Source organism: Chelonia mydas, chromosome 3, assembly GCF_015237465.2.
Source record: "Chelonia mydas isolate rCheMyd1 chromosome 3, rCheMyd1.pri.v2, whole genome shotgun sequence".
NCBI lineage: Eukaryota > Metazoa > Chordata > Testudines > Cheloniidae > Chelonia > Chelonia mydas.
Window position 1 is genome coordinate 147,362,477 of NC_057851.1, and position 19,383 is coordinate 147,381,859.

General features: G+C 45.6%; 1 protein-coding gene across 9 annotated transcripts in view; it reads left to right on the plus strand.

Annotated features, from left to right (window-relative positions):
- Positions 1-19,383, plus strand: part of DAAM2 (dishevelled associated activator of morphogenesis 2) — a 240,039-nt gene that overhangs the window by 187,371 nt on the left and 33,285 nt on the right. For 5 of the 9 annotated variants that reach the window (XM_037895546.2, XM_037895548.2, XM_037895547.2 and 2 more), the window contains 3 exons: positions 4,790-4,897; positions 8,073-8,105; positions 10,479-10,585. In XM_037895546.2, coding sequence (XP_037751474.1) covers positions 4,790-4,897; positions 8,073-8,105; positions 10,479-10,585 — 248 coding nt within the window. The remainder of the gene's footprint in view (positions 1-4,789; positions 4,898-8,072; positions 8,106-10,478; positions 10,586-19,383) is intronic. The other 4 variants (XM_037895551.2, XM_043543512.1, XM_043543514.1 and 1 more) reach the window with 1 other exon arrangement.

A 19,383-nucleotide genomic window follows, 5' to 3' on the forward strand; every position in this document is an offset into this window, starting at 1 on the left:
AATTTCTTGGAGAGCTCTGTTCCATGGGGTACTCATGGAGGTACTACTGAAATCAGTGGAGATTCTTCCTTCCTACAGAAAGTGACACACGGGGTGCTGAGACGTTCTTCAGTAGACAGCTCCTTGAACCAGTATGAATGCCATGGCCAAAAGAGTGATCCCCAAATGGGTCCCAGAGTGAGGGGATCCTGCCACTTGGTACTGGCCCTTTTAAAGGGGGATGAGTCTCCACCCATGACACAGCCAGCTCTCCTCCCCAGGTGGGGAAAATGAAGGTCATGTGACCTGAGTGTCATGTAACTCAACCTGACCTAGCCAAGTGGAGAAAGGGGAAGTGTTGCTAGCAGATGGCTGCAGAAAGGTTGAGAGAGCCAGAGGAAAGGACAAGGGAGGCCGTGGCCTGTGAAAGATCCCAGATAAGCAGGCATTGGGGGTGGGGTGGGATGGGGGGGTGGCTCTTCAGGAAAGAGCAGGCAGCAACTCAGACAAGCCCAGGAGGGAAAGATGGAAAGGAAGGAGCTAGGGAAGGGCTGAAAACCAAGCTGAGAGGGTGGGCAGAAAAATTAGAGGAGAGAAGACAGACCCCCTTGGGAAGGAGGCCATGGACTAGTTTGAGACTGGGGCAAAGGCTTTCTGTGTTGTCCAATTTCAAAAACAAACAAAGGAACTCTATTTCCTGGGAAAGGGAGGACTTGTGTTAAGGCTTGAGCCTGAGGCCTAGGTTACAACAGCAAGCCCCTCTGGCAGCTGCTGAAGCAGGCTGAAAATGAGAAACTGAGACAGGGCTGCTGCAGAGCCACCCCAGGCCATGAGAGGGCACTGTGGAGGTTGCCACCCTGTTACAGAACTACATGGGGAGATAGGGTTGCATCATCTCGCCCTGAAAATGTTCACTGTTGTCTCAGGTGGTTCTTTGTCTCAGATTTTGCTTTGCAATGAAACAGGGCAAAGTAGCTGTTAATCAAAACCATGCCTCCCTTCCAAAAAAAAAACTGAAGCTACATTTTGCTCAAAATAGGTTTGTTTACATGGGTAAAGAGATCCATTATTAAGAGGGGGAAAATCCATTTTTCACCACGCTTTCAAGCTTGCAATGAAATGTGGGGAAAAAAATCAAATTTCAAGCAGTTTCACCTTTCGGTTGTGACTAGTTTTCATGATCTAGTGGTTGTCTGTCCTAAAATTCACTGGACATTCACAATTTGCACAGGTTTTTCTTGACTTGTAGGAGAACTATAGAGTCCTGAATATGTCTGGAGCCTCTCAAGGCGAAATCATGGCTCACTCATGCTGTGAAGTTATGTTGATGCATGATGGAGTTTGATGACTTGGAAACAGCTGGCAGCCATAACGGAGGACAAGGCTGTATGGACCACCTGCCCTGTGGAGCCCCTTGCTTTGTCATCTTCGTAACCCTCTGGGCATGCAGCAGACTGTGCTTCATTTCAAACACACAAGTGCGGAAATGAAGTGACTGCAGGAAGGTTATAAATATAATACACCAAAAGCCCATGTCAGTAGAGCAAATGCTTTATTATGACTCATCCTGACTAATCCCATGTTTCTTCAACTACCCCACTTCCCACCATTTCTTAGCTAATCACTAGGGGATCCTGGGAAATGTAGTTCCTGGGTTTAGTTTCTCAGTGTGGGCCAAGACTTGTGCAAAGCAGAGAAACCACAGAGCTTGGCAGGCTTGTAACAATTTAAAAAAAAAAAAAGGAAAGAATTTTTTATTTTTAAATTGCTAGTTAGGGACCATAAATATTTTTATGGAACTGAGGGAATCATTTATCATAGCAACCACACTATGTAAGTCTGTTTCTCTTAAAATGCTCAGTCTCTCTGGCCAATGACAAGAAGCTATCAGCCAAGCAGCAAGAGCACAGCAGAAGAAATAGTCTAGCAGCCCTCTGCAGCTTTTCAAGGGTCAGTCTCAACACAAGAATGGAAGGGAGAGCCCCTCCGTGTGTGCAGTCAGTGTTCTGCTGTTCTGCCCCCACCTCTCTGCAGAATGGCTTTCCTCAACTGCTCTGTGGTATACTTTTTCAACACTTAAGCTGGGCTGTCTGGGATTGAAGTTCTTTTGTTCATGACATACAGACTGTCCCAGCCTTGGATGTGTCTTTATAGGTTCATGTAATATAAAACCAAGAGATGGGCAAACCAGCTTGGATAAGCCCAGACCTGGTACGAATGTCTTCTGAAATCAGAAGAAGTAGGGGTAACTTTCTGTTTGTTTGCTTTTTTATTTTTTTCTGGGGAAGCAGGTGACTGGGGTGATGCTCCCTTTGTAGTTCTTTTTCCCAGGCAGATCAGAAATCCACTGAGAATTGCCTCCCTCCCATGATCCTTCTAGCCACAAGGAAAAAGTCACAGAACTATTGGTGAGCCTGTTAGATTCTGGGTTCTGCTCCATACAGGAGGGTTTCCAGGACTGTGGTGACTCTCCCTCACCCACAGTGCTTTTCCTCCCTCTGTTTATGCATCAAGAAAGGAAGGGTGTTTGTTTTGCTTTGCACCTTCTCACCTTGTTAGGAATTTCCTCCAGACACTTCAGCGCCCGCCCCGCCCCGCCCCCCCAGCTTTTTTTTTTGGTCCCCACATCAGCTGTTTTCCTGCTTCCTTGAGCCTTGTGGCTTACAACATTTCTCTTGTTCCTCTAAAGAGTGTGAATGGGAAGTGGAACCTGTTCCTATAATGACATGTTAACACACTTTGCTGCATGGGTGCACCTTAGGTACTTCAGAGTTAGAGCCTGTTGGGGGCAGTTTCATTGGCTTTCCTTACTTCCTGTCCACAAGACACCCTTGCTGGGCTGTTCTGCAGCGCCTTCACCTCCAAGACTTCCCCCAGTCCTTTTATATTTCTATCTTTCTATGTAGTCTGATCTTTTTTCACCTCAGCAGCGTGCTATTGCACTCACATTGCCCTGGAGGGACAACATTTGGGGAGGAGAAGGTATTTCAGTCTCCAGGGGCTGTTCAGTCCATGGTGCCTCTCTTGTGACTGCAAGAAACAACAAAATCCTTTTCCTAGCTTAGAATGGCAGCTGGCCTTAAAATTCAAAGGCTTTCAAAATCTCCCTTGTGCCAGTGCCAGTGGAGAGCATAAAGAACGAGGAGTACTTGTGGCATCTTAGAGACTAACAAATTTATTTGAGCATAAGCTTTTGTGGGCTAAAATCCCCTTCATTGGATGCATTCAGTGGAAAATACAGTAGGAAGATACGCGCGCACGCGCGTGCGCACACACACACACACACGAAAAAATGGGTGTTGCCATACCCACTATAACAAGAGTGATCAATTAAGGTGAGCTATTATCAGCAGAAGAAAAAACCTTTTGTAGTGATAATCAGGATGGCCCATTTCCAACAGTTGACAAGAAGGTGTGAGTAATAGTGGTGTGGGGGAAATAGCACGGGGAAATAGTTTTACTTTGTGTAATGACCCATCCACTCCCAGTCTTTATTCAAGCCTAATTTAATGGTGTCCAGTTTGAAAATTAATTCCAATTCAGCAGTGTCTCGTTGGAGTCTGATTTTGAAGGGTTTTTTTTGTTGTAATATTGCGACTTTTAGGTCCGTAATTGAGTGACCAGGGAGATTGAAGCGTTCTCTGACTGGGTTTTGAATGTTATAATTCTTGACGTCTGATTTTTGTCCATTTATTCTTTTACGTAGAGACTGTCTGGTTTGGCCAATGTACATGGCAGAGGGGCATTGCTGGCACAGGATGGCATATATCACATTGGTAGATGTGCAGGTGAACGAGCCTCTTATGGTCTGGCTGATGTGATTAGGCCCTATGATGGTGTCCCTTGAATAGATATGTGGACAGAGTTGGCAACGGGCTTTGTTGCAAGGATAGGTTCCTGGGTTAGTGTTTTTGGTGTGTGGTTGCTGGTGAGTATTTGCTTCAGGTTGGGGGTCTGACTGTAAGCAAGGACTGGCCTGTTTCCCAAGATCTGTGAGAGTGAGGGATCGTAGAGCATGTAGTTGTGAGAAGGCTTCTGCCCCCCCCCCCGCCCCCCAGCCGTGTTGGTGACTCCCTCTTTCATGCTAACCACCTACTGGACAGGGGAAGTCTGCCATACATTGAGCTGCCTTCACCATTGTGACTGTCAGTGCTGCGGTTTGAGAGGTTGGGATACAGATCACATCTGTTTGAGAGCTGTGGGTATCTTCTGGTGAGGACAGGGGAGCCCATCCAATAGGAGATGATTTGCCTTTAAAGATTGTGAGAGAGTCACTTGGAGGGAAAACCTTGAAGACTCCTTGATACCGTTCAGGGTGTATTCCACACCCAGTTAAGGTTTGCAGCAAGGTCTTGTGAAATCTGCAGCTGGAGAGAATTGTGTTTGGGATTTCCCACACATTAGAGTCCTTGCTACATTTCCTTCTTATGACGACAACCCCTGTTACAACATGACCATGTTCATCTGCAGCAATTGCCATTATTGGAAGGAAATGTCCCCAAGGGATCTTGAGTGGTATCTGCGGTGATGTATTCTAGTCTTGGAAAGTGGCATTTTTAAAGGGGGATTGATGTAATGCAAATTTCAAAATGCCCAGGTTAAAAAACCAGCCCCATTAAGTTGTATTAATGTTTCTCTTTGGATTAGAAAACTCTCCGTCTTCCAGAAACAAAACATTTCCCCAAAATGACAGCAGCATCCTGTGCTGTGCCAAGTCAATACAAATGCCTTGCTGGAATTGGGTGTGCTTAGCTACAGATTTTCACTGTGATTTGTCTCCTGAACATATGATTTCCTCTTTGGATTGTAGGAGAAGATCCATGGCACAATCTGGCATGAAATTGATGACTTAAAGGCTTTCAGGGTGCTGGATCTGGAGGATTTTGAAAAAATGTTCTCTGCTTATCAAAGACACCAGGTAAGGGTGGGGCTCTTTTCCCCCAGCATTGCAGGCCTTGAGTTTTCTGAGACTCTGGATCAGGATGGGACACATTAGTAACTGGACCCTTCACTGGCACCAGTGGGGGTGCGGGGAAACCCATAGGGGGCTACTTCTGCTTGAGAGTTTGGTGCTCCCTAGAAAAGCACAAGAGTGGGGAGGTGGGTGGGGAACTGTTGGCCAAAGAACAGCATGCTGTTGCCTTGATATTTAATCCAAATGTGTAGCCCTTGGATACTACAGATCCCAGCAGGTAATGCTCTGATTTTGATCTGAGCAGCAGCTAGCTTCTGTAAAGCTCTTGAACTTTGTATTCAGTGTTCCTAATCTCTTTCTATCTTTTTTTCCTCCTTATTCCTCCAGGGTAAAACTCTGGGCAGCTACAGAGTATTGAGCTATGTGACCAGAATTAGCTGTGTTTTGCTTTCTCTTTTTTCCAAACAATATATTGGCCAAACTGGCTGAGTTACAGAATCTGTCCAAGTTACAGATTATGACACTAACATCATACTTTAACAGCAGCCATTTATTAGAAGGTCTTTTTTCCCCTCCTCCTATTCTTGGAAAGCGAGTCACCTGCAATCTGTCTGCTTCCCAGGAATGAGATTCAGCAGGAATGGGACTGTACTTCTACCTCCTTCCCTCCCCCAGATTTCTCTAGCGTTTGGAATGTGTTCAGGGAAACTTTCTTGCAACACTGTAGAATCAGGCCATTGCTCCTGAGTTTGAAGACACACACAGAGAAATGATAGCTAGAAGCTATTTTGATGCTTAAACATTGCCCCCTATAGTGCTGCAGAATTACCAAGTAAGACTTAGCTGGCTTTGTTCTCTCACTCTTCTCTCGTCTGTTTAATTCTTCATCCAGTGCTAAACATATAAATTATATTAAAATTATAAACACACTAAAATAACTTGCATAGTCTGATTTAATGGCACAAATGTAAGGACTTTAGTCCAGGCTTCCCTTTCCATCTTTAGCCGGCACCACTGAGTCTATACTAGGTATCAGACTTCTATTATTAGGCAAACTGGTTCCAGTGAAAGAACTAACCTGGGTACCATATCTCCAGTCGTCATAAAAGCAGTTTTAGCAGAACTCTTCCAATTCGCTAACCCAAAGATGTCTAGATGAGCATCCCAACTTGGAAGCTTTTGAGGTTCCAGTATATGATGGGAATGTTGCACTTTGATCCTCATTCTGACCCTGCAAATACCTTGACATTTCAGTGAGGTTGCTAGGATTACTGATTTCAGAGTGGTAGTCGTGTTAATCTGTATCAACAAAAAGAACAAGGGTTACTTGTGGCACCTTAGAGACTAACAAATTTATTTGAGCATAAGCTTTCGTGGGCTAAAGACCGACCAGAACTGTCCTAATTTTGGGATGTTCAGAATAGGCAGACTTGCATGAGAAAAGACCCTCAGAATATCCTCCTGAGGTATTTACTCCGCAATAAGAATCCAATTTAGAAAGACTAAAGTACATGAAATTCATTCCTTGTCTATGGCTGGCTTTAGGCATTTGCAATAACCACAGCTGTGAGGGGAACCCTGAATCAGTGCCGAAATAGGCAGTTGCCATCTGTACATGTTAGCAGCCATAACAGCAGCAAGACACCATCACAATGTAGTGGTGTTGCATCAACACATGACATCAAGACGTAAACATTGGAGCTTCATCACTAGGAAAGACCTTCCAAAGTCTTGCCTCCTTTGGGCCCCAGAATCTAAAGCCAAGGCTGTCCTTGTCTGCCAACTCTTAGTTAGAAACATAATATTTATGGCTGCATTACCAACCACTGAAAAGCAGTTGGCCTGTTCAACCATAATCCAACCTGACCCTAACCCCTTCCCACTGGAATGGAGCCATCCTCTGAGAATGACCTCCAGGAGTCTCAAAATGGTCCTTTTGATCCTTATAAAAATACTATAGTACTTTATAACAGCCCCAGACACTGCAGTATCACTGATGTAAGATATACTAGTGTAGAATACCGTAGTATGTTTTTGTACTAAAGGTTATTGACTGTATTCCAGCTTTGGCCTCAGTTTTACACATTTTTTCTTTAAATATTCCTTTGTTTCTTTAAATAGTATTTCCTCTTTCATCTACATGCATCCCAATACAAACTGGATTCCAATCAATAAGTCCTCACCATTTTTTTTTTTAAAGCCAAGCAACCAAAGTTCCTCATGAATTAAAATCTGATCAGAACTTTTCCAGTTGATTCACACTTGGTCTTTTCTTCCTTTTTATTGTTGGAAATACTCCACTCTGGCCAACTATGTGTTTACTCTTGACTTTTCATGAGTTCATGACTTTTAAACTTCATCCAAATATCTGTGAAGAAAAATGTCAAAGTAGATCTCTGCTCTTTTGCATTTGAAAGAGAAAGTGAGCCTGTAAATAAGTTATTTCTTTCTTTTGCTGCTATTAACATGGTCTTAATATATTTTTCCAGTTTCATTTGTTAAATTGCTTCATTTTTAAAGACGAAAGGATCTGTTCTCCTCTCCCTTGGCACATGTATCTCCTGCTGGTGTCTGTGGGCAGAAGCAGTGTTGTGTCCAGTGAATGAGCATTGGACTGAGAGGCAGGTCTCTTGGACTCCTCTCCTGGACTCTGCCACTGACTGTTTGTATGATGTTGACTAAATCACTTGAGCTCTCTGTGATTTAGTTTGCCTGTCTATAAAATGGGGACAATACCAAATGCAGAAGGGTGTCATGAGCCTTAATTATTTAGTGTTTGTAAAATGCCTTGAGATGCTTGGATGGAAGTTGCTCTAGAAGCACAATGAGTTATGATTAATAATGGGGAGCTATGTACATGCATAAGGAGAGGAGAACAGAGCCTGGAGTGTTAACCTTGGCAGCTCTTTGGATAAGGACTGTGGCCTAGATTTTCAAAGGTATCGAGGTGTTGCTCCACTCAGCATTGCAAGCTCAAGTACCATTGACTTTCCATGAGCAGGGCAGTGCTTAAATACCTTTTCACAATGTGGGCCTATGTTACTTGCAAATAATTTTATTCTCTTAGAAAACTGTGTATGGCTAAAATCTGCCTCTTTGTTAAACTTGGTATCTTTATCTCCGTGGCTAATGTTTGGCATGTTTCCTTCTCTGTTATTTGCGGCTGCTGCCTGCATAGGACCTGCTAACTAACCCCTCCTCCTGTAAGCAGGTGAGTACCACTGTCTGCCTCCTAAAAAACAAACTGTTGGCTTGCAAGATTCTCCTGTGGCGTGCAGACCAAAGGCAACAGAGAGCACCATACAAATAAGGGGCCCTGTGCTCATCTAATGCTCGATTTTTCAACAGCTCCTGCCTGGGTGGGGAGGAGGTACAAGGAGCTCCCCTTCTTGCATTTATCTGGGTGGAAGGAAGCTGAACACAAGCATCATCCTTTCACTCAACTGTGTAAAATGTGGAGGTCTCGGTCTGGTTTCTATGGATAGGTGACCGCATCATGGAAACCCCATCAGTGCAGCTTGCCCTCATTGGTCCCCTTCTTGACCGTTTTTAGCAGAGAGCCCAAGGAACAAATGGGACCAGAATATGAACTCCTCCTCAATCCTAGCAATGCTATCTGCAGTTCAGTGTGTGACACACCACGGTAGGGCACTGTGGGGAAAGTTTACACTGACCTGCCCGCACCTGCTTTGGAGATTACTTCAGTCTCCAGGCCTATCGCTTCAGGTCCCCTTCACCAGCCACAAAACAGTCAATAAAAAAAGGCTTCTGCCTGTGGGGCGAAGATGATGCTGAGGCTTGAGTTGGGAAGGTGGTTTCAGGTCATTTGACAGTGACCCTTCAGGGCAATTGAGAAGGTAGATGAGAGAGGGGTCTGGTTCAGTCCACCTTATTTGGGAGTCTCATAGTCCTCAAAGACCAGGAGGAGAGACAGAATTGTGTGCGAGTGAGGTGAAGAAGTTCAGGCTCACTTGTCTACTCATCGCACTACAGCCACCTTAAATAAAATCAGAGTCAAGAACACTTCAGAGGAAGGCATAGCTTTCAAAAATGGTTTTGTTCTGCAGTTCAGGCCCTACTGTCCTATAGTGAGTCCTGGTCACCAAGTCCCTTCCCAGAAAGTCCTATAAGAACCTTGGCCACCAGGGGAAGCAGATGTATGGTTGTGGTCAGCTCAGTATTTTTCAGCATGTTAAGGGACAACAAGGGTTAAGGTTGTGTGGTAGAAACAACTCCCCAAGGCAAGTTTCTTAGGTTGGGATTTTCACAAGAGCATAAGGGAAATACTCCTGATGGAAGCCTTACCCTTATGGCTGTCTGGAAAACAGGCACATCAGTTATTTCTCTGCCATGTGAGAGTACTAACTAGGGCCTTTAAGTAGTTTGGAGATGAAAAGTTTTAAACAGTCTATTCTAGACATGCCTGTGCAGAGTTTCCATTAGCCATATTCAGAGTCATACAAGCCCTTTGAGAGGAGAACAGACTCACTAAGCATCTTTGTGTCTCAAGTCCTGGTTAATTCGCCATTACTAGTGGACAGTGACAACTGCAGGGAGCTGGTTGCAGCTCTCTTATCCTCAGCTGCCCTGCAGAAGCTAGAGCTGCAGGGAAGGGCTACTCTGCTGCTGGCATAAGCTCCCTAACAGACCTGACTCCAGTGGAGGATCAGGGCTAGTGCTAACCTGCTCCAGCATGCCCCTTCCTGCCCCTGACTCAACCCTTTCCTTTTCCTCACGCTGGGGTCTGGAGGGCAGCTGACATCAGAGATGGTTATGCTGCCTCTGCCAGTGTCATACCTGTAGAGATTTCCCCGAAGGGGGAATTCTCCCGGGTCAGTTTCTGGCCTCGGTGGGCTGGAGAATCTGGCTCTGAGACAGCACGGGGCATGCTCCTGCTGAACATCCACTGGGCATTGGTTCCCATTTTTGTGTGGCGAGTGCAGCCGAGTGGCTCCAGGGAATCCCGCTCATCATGTCGTTTCTCTGTGTTTCTTGGCATCCCTCTCTCAATGAGAATTTGGCAGGCCTGTGTTCCAATGGTGAATTCAATAGTTAAGAGACAATATAAGGACTCTTACCCAACTGGGATGCAATCTTTCCACACTGCTGGGCAACCTCTACTGCAGGCACTTCCTCCTGGAGGCCGTTCAGGCTTCTGAATAGATCTGTGTTCCTGGGGATATACGCACGCAACTGCACTGCACCATAATGCACTCGGTTCTGCTCTCATATTGATGTCACACCAATGTAATACTGTTGATAGTTACTCCTGATTTACGATGGAGTGAGATCAGGCCCAATGCCTGAAAGTTAGGATGATCCTGCACAACTAATGATGATCAGCATTTGTTTGACTAGTGAATTGGGGGGAAAATCTGTTTGAGTCCCTCCTCCTTTAGAAATTGATTTCTGGCACTTCCTATCTCCTATTCTGCCTCCTGGATTAATCTCCTCACAAGTTCAGCGCTAGTGGGTTAGGCTGGGCTGTTGCCCAATATACTTGGTTTATTCTGTGGGTGTTGGCTAGAGAGAAGAGGAAGCAAAAACAGGGCATTGATTATTTTTTCTGTCTGGTTACTTGCAGAAAGAGATGGGCTCAACTGAGGACCTATACTTGTCCACACGGAAGGTTAAAGAGCTTTCTGTTATTGATGGCCGAAGGGCTCAGAATTGCGTCATTCTCCTCTCCAAGTAAGTATAGTCGCTATGAACTCATGGTGTATAGCATGGTTCATGTGCGTAGAGGCAAAGATAGATCCAACACAGACACACAAATACTCACTGAGATCAACCGTGGACACCTGCACATGCTCGCAGATGTATCCACACCCAGATGAGATGAGTGCCTGCCTACGTGGAATTGCATCCACTCCTGGAGGCCCGAATGCATTTACAGGTTTGCAAACACCTGGCAATCCAAAACACAGGCACTCCACAGATCTATATCGAAACACAGGCAAGTAGATAGACTCTCAACTGTCATAAACGCACACAAACAAGTGTATGTGGGGAATGTGGCCACTGTGCAGTCAACAGTACATGGGCTGTCCCATAATGGTGCACACTATGCACCGTGTATGTCATTTGGCAGCAGTTTTTCTGTTACATTCTTCTTTGCATATTGCTCTGAGAAACCCTTTGGGAGCACACCAGACACCTGAAGGATGCTGGCAAATCCAATATATCTATCTTCAGCCTCTCTTCCCCCGCATCCTCCCCCCGGCCTTTTTTTTTTTTTTTTTTTTTAAATTGCCTTTGTGGGGAAGGCAGCGAATGTGAGAGACACTCAGGAATAAGTGTTTGTTACTTGTGCCTTTAGCTGTTAAGGGCCAGCAGGTGTTTTTGCATCCTCCATATCCTCCTGCAATGACCTTTGTGTCCTCATATGCTGTGTATCTGGGCTATATGCACACCTTGCATGTCCTTTGCCAACCATTCTAGGCTAGGCTGCAGGTCTGTTGCTAAACAGGTCTGGCTCAGCACTAAGCTCTGCGCAAGGAGACTCCCCTTGCTACCAGAGAGGAGAGGAGCGTCAACAACTGGGGTGGAGACAGCTTTTGGGGCGGCACTCAAAAAAAATCATTCCATTGCTCAGCAGGAAGTGCAGGTTAATAAGTGTGAGATTCTCTCTCTTCCCCCCCCCCCCCCCCCCCCCCCCCCGGCCCCAGAAAGCTAACCATTAAAAGCAAAGCTGCAGCTAGCAGAAATGGAGCCCGTTCTTTCCATTGCTTGGTGAAACCCACTGAGGTTCTCGTTATGCTTCTTATGTGACATTAGTTGGCCTGTCAGCAAGACACTCTCTGCCCCCCCCCATTCCCAGTGAAGGGGGTTGGTTTACAGTTTTCTGTCTGCAGTAGTTGCCTGTGCACGTCATTGGTAGCTGGCGGGGGGTTGTTTAGGGTTGTTTAGGATTTTCATTCCATTGGACAGATCTGCTGATGTATCTGGGTCCCAGATTAGCTCTCTTAAGCACGTGGAATGTATCTTATAGTGATGGGGAAGGATCCCAAGGTGAGAGCCTGTTACTTGGGTCGTCGACAAGAGATTTGGGTTGTTTGCGCATCTTTCTTTTTCACACGCTTAAGTTCACTGTAACCTGGTTAAAGGCACCAGGGTGAAGCTCCAGGGACTGAATCTGTGTTTCTGTCCAAAGAACAAGGACAGCTTGGGCGCTAGCTTTCCCCCTAGCCCTTGTTCTGCTCTGCTCATGTACCTCACACCTGACCTGGGGGAATTCTCTGAAAGAGTGAGAGCAGAGGTCATTCTCCAGGCCTTGTCGTCTTCTCTTCCCCAACTGCTAGCAAATGGGCCTTAGGGAATGGTTCTGAGATGTGGACACTTGTATTCTAGGAATTAGGCTGAGAGCCATCAGCTCATTTCACATGGTCCACCAAACTGTCCTCAAATGAGCATGATTCTGAGTAGCTACTGATTCAGTTTGGATTCAGACTGGGGACCTGTTCCCCATTAACAACATCTCGAGATAAGTGGTGCCCACAGCAAAAGACATTCTGACCCCCTTGTCTTAATAGAAAGGCCAAGGACTGAATGGGTCATGGAGAATGAACTCTCATTTCTTTCTTTGAGGAGGTCAGATTTGAACCTAGTGGATAGAGCAGTAGCAGGGGAAGCTTGCGGTGTGTTCTGTGCAACTAGGAAATACCCATCTCCAGAGCTATCAACCCAGCATTTTCCATGTGCATTAAATAGCCTAGAAAATAAAAATTTTATAACGGACAATGGGTGCTTTCTCTGAGTAAAGGCGGAGTAAGGACCTAACAATGTTCCCCCCCCCAAAAGTTATTTTATTTAGAATTCACAGCTCCATAGTCTCCTCCCAACCTCACAATACCCACTTAAAACAAAAGAAGCAAAAATCTTTGGGCAAGAGGTTCCTTTAAATTCATGCCTTTCTGCTCCTCGGGCTATAGTCAGATTTACTTCCAAGTGCAGCATGTGGCTTTTTCAGGTTGATTGCAGACAATAATTAAAAGGGATTTTATCATGCCTTTGCTGTTTCCTTCCTTCCCCGGCTTCTTTATCCTTCCTTCCCAGCCTCCACCAAGCCTTTGAAAGTGAAATTCTCCAATCAGGGAAGGGGATCGGCATTCATGAGCATGTTGCTTTCCCTGCCCTCTTTGCAATGCATCTTATGCACATGCAGGCGCACGCAATCAGTGTTTTTGGTTTAAAAAAAAAAAAAAAAAGAGATGCTCAGCAAACAGAGTGCATTGGTGCAATTCTAAAATCCAAAGCTGCAGCTCCAACTCTCAAGTTGCTGCAGTGCTTTCCAACAGCTGTTTCCAATTGCCTGTAGCTGTTCATACATCCCTGTAGTTTATTCCCCCTTTGGTTACACTAAACTGTCGTGTCCTTTAAAGTAAAATAGCTGTATGAGGTTTTTTCCACTACTCGAATTATTTTGTTTTACTAACACTGTGTTAGAAAGGATCAGGCAGAGCTCATATTTCATAGGGCCCAACGAGCCAAACCCTAGCGGGAGTGGGAAATAGCACTCACTCACACACAGCCCCCTCTCACACACACACACACCCCTCACACACCCCCTCACACTTCTCTCTCTCTCTCATATTTAACAAGACAATGGCAGAAGGGATTAACTGGGATAAATTAAAAGGGACGAAAATTGGAATGCTAGTTGATTTCTGTTGACGTGGAAATTAGTTGGTAAATGTCCTTCAGTGTCACCTTCCTTCTCATCCTCTTCCTCGTGAAAACTTTTTTTTCCTGGCTATTTACTATCACTGAAACGTTGGTGTTTTTTCCAGTGCAGTGGGTGCAAGTCTCATGTTGTGGAGCCTGATGAGTCTAGATCCGAGCCCTAGTCCCTGTCAGATAGCTATAAGCCAACTGCAAAGGGCTCAGATAAGCATCCAAAATGCTGCTCTGAATGTTTCACAAGGTCAGTTTCTCGCATAGTACTTCCAGTACGTCCCGTTTGAGCCAGGTCACAGGACCAACTCTCTCTGGTGTGTCCCGGCTCCCACCGGGTCCAAGGACAGCATCTTCCAGGGTGTTTCTGACATGCACCAGTTTCTGCCACATCAGAAATCAGCCTCCCTCATGATATTCCCAATATCCCCAGTTTCCACCAGGTCAGAAGTCTCTGGTCACACTTCTGTGGCCTGGAACTGCTTGACTGTCCCTCTGAACCTCATCAACTCTCCACCTCTTTTCAGCTCTCAGCTGGAAATTTCTCTGCTCTTTTTTTGCCTATACCTTTTCTCTCTGTCTGTTCCTAGCGGTCAGATTCCCTGCTCTAATATGGTGTCCTTGCACAAGTCCGTGCAGTGTTTGTCCTGTGCAGGCAGGCGTCTTATATTATTTATCTCTGTGACTCAGTATGGACATGGGCAGTTAGTATGAAAAACATTCGCAATAAGGGAGCGTTGTACTGAAAGCATGTACTTGTGTGCCACTCGTCAGCTGCCCTCGCTCAGGCCTTGGCAAAGACTATTCCATAGGGACTATTGCATGCAGATGTCATGCCTGTTGCTCCTGCGCAGGAATTGGTCAGCAGTGCCCATCCCCAGAGAACAGGAACAATGATGAGTGCGACAGAAGTGCCATAGATAGAGAGAGACCCAGGTGTAACTGAGGTGAACTGCAGATGTTTGGACTCGGGCTGGAGGCCAGGCTCTAAAAACCCTGTGAGGGGAGGTGGGTCTCTGAGCCCAGGTTCCAGCCCAGCCCAACCCAAACATCTACCCTGCAAATTTTAGTGCCACGGCCTGTGCCCTGCAAGCCCAAGTCAGCAGTTCCAGCCCACCTATGGCCATGCAGCGCATCTTCTATTGCAGTGTAGACATACTCTAGGGTTGGGTATCACATCCGTCTGCCACATGGTACTGCCTTCTCAGCACTTCCAACCCCTTCAGTCCAGACATTAAGAGGACTGGGTATGGAACCACTGCCCCCAGAGCACTCCTAGCCCCTCCCCTCTGCCATGGCAACTGCATCACCCAGCAGTGATAGTATCCTCTCTCGTCACCTCCAGCAGGCTGTGCTGGCAGCTGGGAGAGAAGGTGGCTCTTGAAGGCTGTGTTGTCACTCCCTGCTGGGAGAAGTAGCAGCAAGACTAGCTCAGCCCCTCTGCATGCTCCACTTGAGATCAGCCTGAGTGTGAAAGGGAGCCAAAAGTTTTCTCCTTGTCCCTCCCATCACAGGGTAGTGAGCATGTCCCTTCTTGAGTAGGGAACCAGTGGGGTGACCATCTTCCTGGAAGGAAGTAATTAACCTCTGTCTGGAAATAGCTCGTTGGAGCCCAGTTATAGAGGAGTGGCGCTTCTCTGTAAGCAAAGTGCAGTGAAGGCATTTAGGAATTTCTCTCCATGTAACTGGGAAGATTAGTCTGCACCCAGAAGTTGCACTGGCCTAACAAAAGATATGATGATAAACCGGTGCAGCTGTATGTATGTGGACACTCATACACAGGCTTATACTAGCGTATCAATTTAGCTTACTCCTATGTATTATAGGGATAGCTCAGGGGATCAGTCATGGGATGTGGCCACCAGTTCAATCCAGCCTGGTTTGGCAGTGAATAGCAGGCACTATTATCGAATGGCTGTTTGGTGGCTGTTGTGAGGGAGGGGGAGTCATTCCATTTTCTTTAAGACAAATAGCCGCATCCCAAAAACATGCCATGTGCCAGCCTTGGCTGGTAGTTTCAGTAAAGGCCAGGATCAGATGGGCCATGGAGCATGAGCTTCCTTCTTACCCTACAGCCATCTCTCTAGGTCAGGATTCAATGGGGCATGTGAGAATATGTGTGTGGAGGAGGAGTTCAGTGCTGCTATACCTTTTCCTGTGAGTGAAAAAAGCTTGTCGGTCTCCAGGGCTGCCAATCCCAGTTCCTGTCACAAGAACCACAAGAATCCTTTTTGAAAAGGTAAACTATCTTGGTCAAAGATGAGAGATTTCTTTTCCCAGGGAGAGAGGAAGAGTGGGAATGACATCCTCTTGGTAGGAAAAGTTAACGTACTTTGAATAACTTCATGGTACCTTGGCAGGAGGTGACTGCACTTCTGTGAAAGATGAGCAAGACCTAACAGTACTTGCCCAGGAGTGGAGCAGTAAACTGAGTTGCTCTTTCCTTTCTGGAGCGAGTTGGCTGATGAATGACGGGTATACTGTGTTGGTCTTGCAGCGGAGGGGGAAGGGGTGACACCAGCTTGAATCAATGGATATCTTTAAGGAAGAAAAATGAGAAAGTGCTGGATGTCTGTAAGGGAGATTGATGCAAAACGATGGCATGTCTCCCGGGCATGTTCTGAGTCAGGCAGACATCTTTCTCTGAGCGGACCAAACAATAAGCCACTTGAAGTCTGCAAGTGAAGCTGGCGTTAAATCAGCCGAGGTGTCCTGGGGAGATTAGTGATGAATTACTCTGCCGAGTCAATAGGGATTATTTATCTGTCCAGAGGGGATGGAGGGAGGGAAGCTATTTGGTAATTGTTCAGCTTTAATACCACTAGAAGAAGCCACAAGCAGTTGGGTCTCCTTGTTCCACCACCGTGCGGTGGGGGCGGGGGTGTGGAGAGAAGAGGGTGGGATTCCCTCCAGTGCTCTTTAGGTCCTTTTCCATCTGACCAAGGTTGGGGCAGGATTGAATGCAGGTTTGGGCACTGTCCTCACTACAGACAAAGCCTATTGTAGCTGAAGAAGAGGGTGCTGCATTCCCTTTTAAGTCACATGTCACCAGCTGGGTTTGAGGCCAAGATCTCCGTTGTCAGTGAAGATATATGAAGCAGGGAGGACGTGGCTGGAATTACACATGCCATTTGGAGTCTGGAGGGCTGTGGCAGTTGGATAAATAATCTTTGGCTCTTGAGAGTTGGTAAGAAAGTCACTGATGTTGGAGAATAGTTCTCCAATGCTGAGCTGTAATTTCTTCAGTGTCACTTTTTGGGCCATAATTACACTTCAATTTGGTGTCTCTACCACATGCCAGGGAAACCTCTATTCAGTCTTGAATGGAAAGATTTTATGCATCTGCTTTAGGTTCCTGTTTAATCAGTTCACCTGTTTCTGTTTAAATGCAACACATCTGCTTCACGTTACTGTTGGAGATTTTCAGATCTACTGCAGGGCTGATGGGGAGTTTTGAAAATATAACGAGGATCATTTGATTAACAACCCTTTGGGCCAGTTGTTCAGCTGGCTTCTAACTGTGGGAATCCATGTTTGTGCTGCTGACATTTCAAGAATTACAATCAGCTACTGCCCTAACAGAAAAATAAACCCCATTTTGATGAGACCCTTCTATCAGATTTAATAGGATCTGTAATAGTCTGGGATGCCTACTTGCAGTCTTCATGACCCCATTACAGGCTTGCAAGTGACCAAGTTCAACTGCCTCCCTGCAGATGATTGGGCAAGCTTTATGGCACTCTAATGTGGACTGGGTCAACCAAGCCAGATATTTTCCTGCTCGTAGTTGGGCCCAGCTACATCCAAAAAATCAGTGTTTGTGTAGCTATCTGTCGTTTTGGGGCGCTCAAATGTTTTTGAACAAAAGATGCATGAAATGATTTTGGTGCTGATGAAAGGTGCTAGGTCAATGGAGTTGGAAACTGAAGTCTTCAGTTAGGTCACAGAACAGATTAGAGTGACCAGCATTAACATGAGCTTTGCCAATGTACCTCAAACCTGTCTGTTCAGTTTCTGGCCCCTTGTTTAAACTAATGCCAGTTGGAGAGGATCGTCTAGGTAATGAATGCTATGTTTTTCCATATCCTCTCGGCCTGAATTTTCTATTCTAGGTCAAGGTGAAAATCAGAGTAAAGACAAAGTTAGGTTTCCATGTGAGAGCATGGTATGCGGGTCTCCTCTGTAACAGTCTGCAGGATCTCTGCCTCTCAATATGGCACCTACCTCCTGCAGAGAGCAGTCTCCTAGAAATATAAAGGTGCAGTCCCAAGAAAAACACAACCGTAACATTTATGTAGCCACAATCTGCTAGGAAGTAGGCAGAGACCCACCAAATCATTTCACATTCGGCTCTTCAGCCATCAGATTAATGGGTTTTTGATGACTAGCAAGTTCATAAACTCACAGATTTTAAGACAGATTTTGAGGGAAGAAGGGGTCAGACCATTAGATCGTCTAGTCTGAGCTCTAGTTTAATGCAGGCCATAGAATTTCACCCAGTTCCCCCTGTGCTGAGTTGAGCTTGAGTCAACCTGGTAACTTAGAAGTAAAATGTTTTTTCCAAACTTTCATTTCCAAGCCTGTTAATCCTCCCATCTCTTCCAACTGTGGCTCAACTGTATGCCTTGTATGGAAATCTAGTTTTCTTACCTTTTGTGCTGGCAGTTGGCCCTGTGCATCATTTCTACTATAGCTTCATTTCTAAAACCAACTGGAAGAATAGTTGGGAACAGCATAGCTGAAGCTAGTTAGGAGGCATAATTTTTGAAAAGCTTTTGAATGTCTGCTGATTCATATTTTAGTTCCCAGCTGTTTGTTATATTCGGCAACATTAAAATGATTTAAATTTCTCAGATTTAGTAATATTTCCTGTCTGTAAAAATAAAACATTTACATTTGCTTTTGCATAGTTCCAAAAATGTGATCCCATCCAAATGGCAATAGCAGCATGAAATGTTACCGTGATGTTTCTCAGCACAGAAGACAAAAACATTCTGCTGCATTCATCAACCCCATGACTCATTTATTTTTGCTTTTTTTTTCCCCCTGCTAAATGTTAAGTAATGCATTGATTGGGGAAAGTCCATGGAGACTGAAGTCCTTTCTGCACAAAAGCTTCTCCTCTTCCCCTCGCACCCCTCCGCCTTGCCTTGCCTGTAGGCTTCACCCCAATGTAGAGATTTTCTTCGGGAGTAAGATGGCAGTTCCCTTTGTGGTCCGTTCCATCTTGGAACAACCAATGAGGATGTCATTGGTCCACTGGATTGTGGACCACCAAGCCCATTTCAGACAAGCCGCTGGCAGCCATTAGATGATAACAAGTTTTGATGGCTGCTGGTCTGCATTGGATTTGAACTGGTGACCTAGAGGTGAAAAGACTCTTTGATCAATTCACTGAGCCCTGCTTGTTTTGCTATAACTGATTGCCTAATTAACTGCAGACCTCTAAAGAAGAGGGCAGAGGCTGGAGAGAGGAGGAGGATGATAATTTTACCACCTTGTCCATCTAGCACAGGAGCTCCTATCTTGAAGTGGCTCGCACTGCTGAGGGGTGCCTAAATTCATGCTGTCAATTCCCTTTTCAGCTGTGAACGCTGGCACAGTGAATTTCTCAAGCAAAACCAATACACTTGCCCCAAACAAACCTATTCCCTGATCAAGAAGGGAAACCTATTCCCTGATCCATTCAGCACCATTACTCAATGGCCTTGGAGATGCTTTAATATTCCCAGAGGTGAAGTTTAAGTTCATGGTTGGATTCAATAGTATGTAGATTCAGGGTGTGAACAGTAAAAGTATTTGAAAAGGAAGGTGTC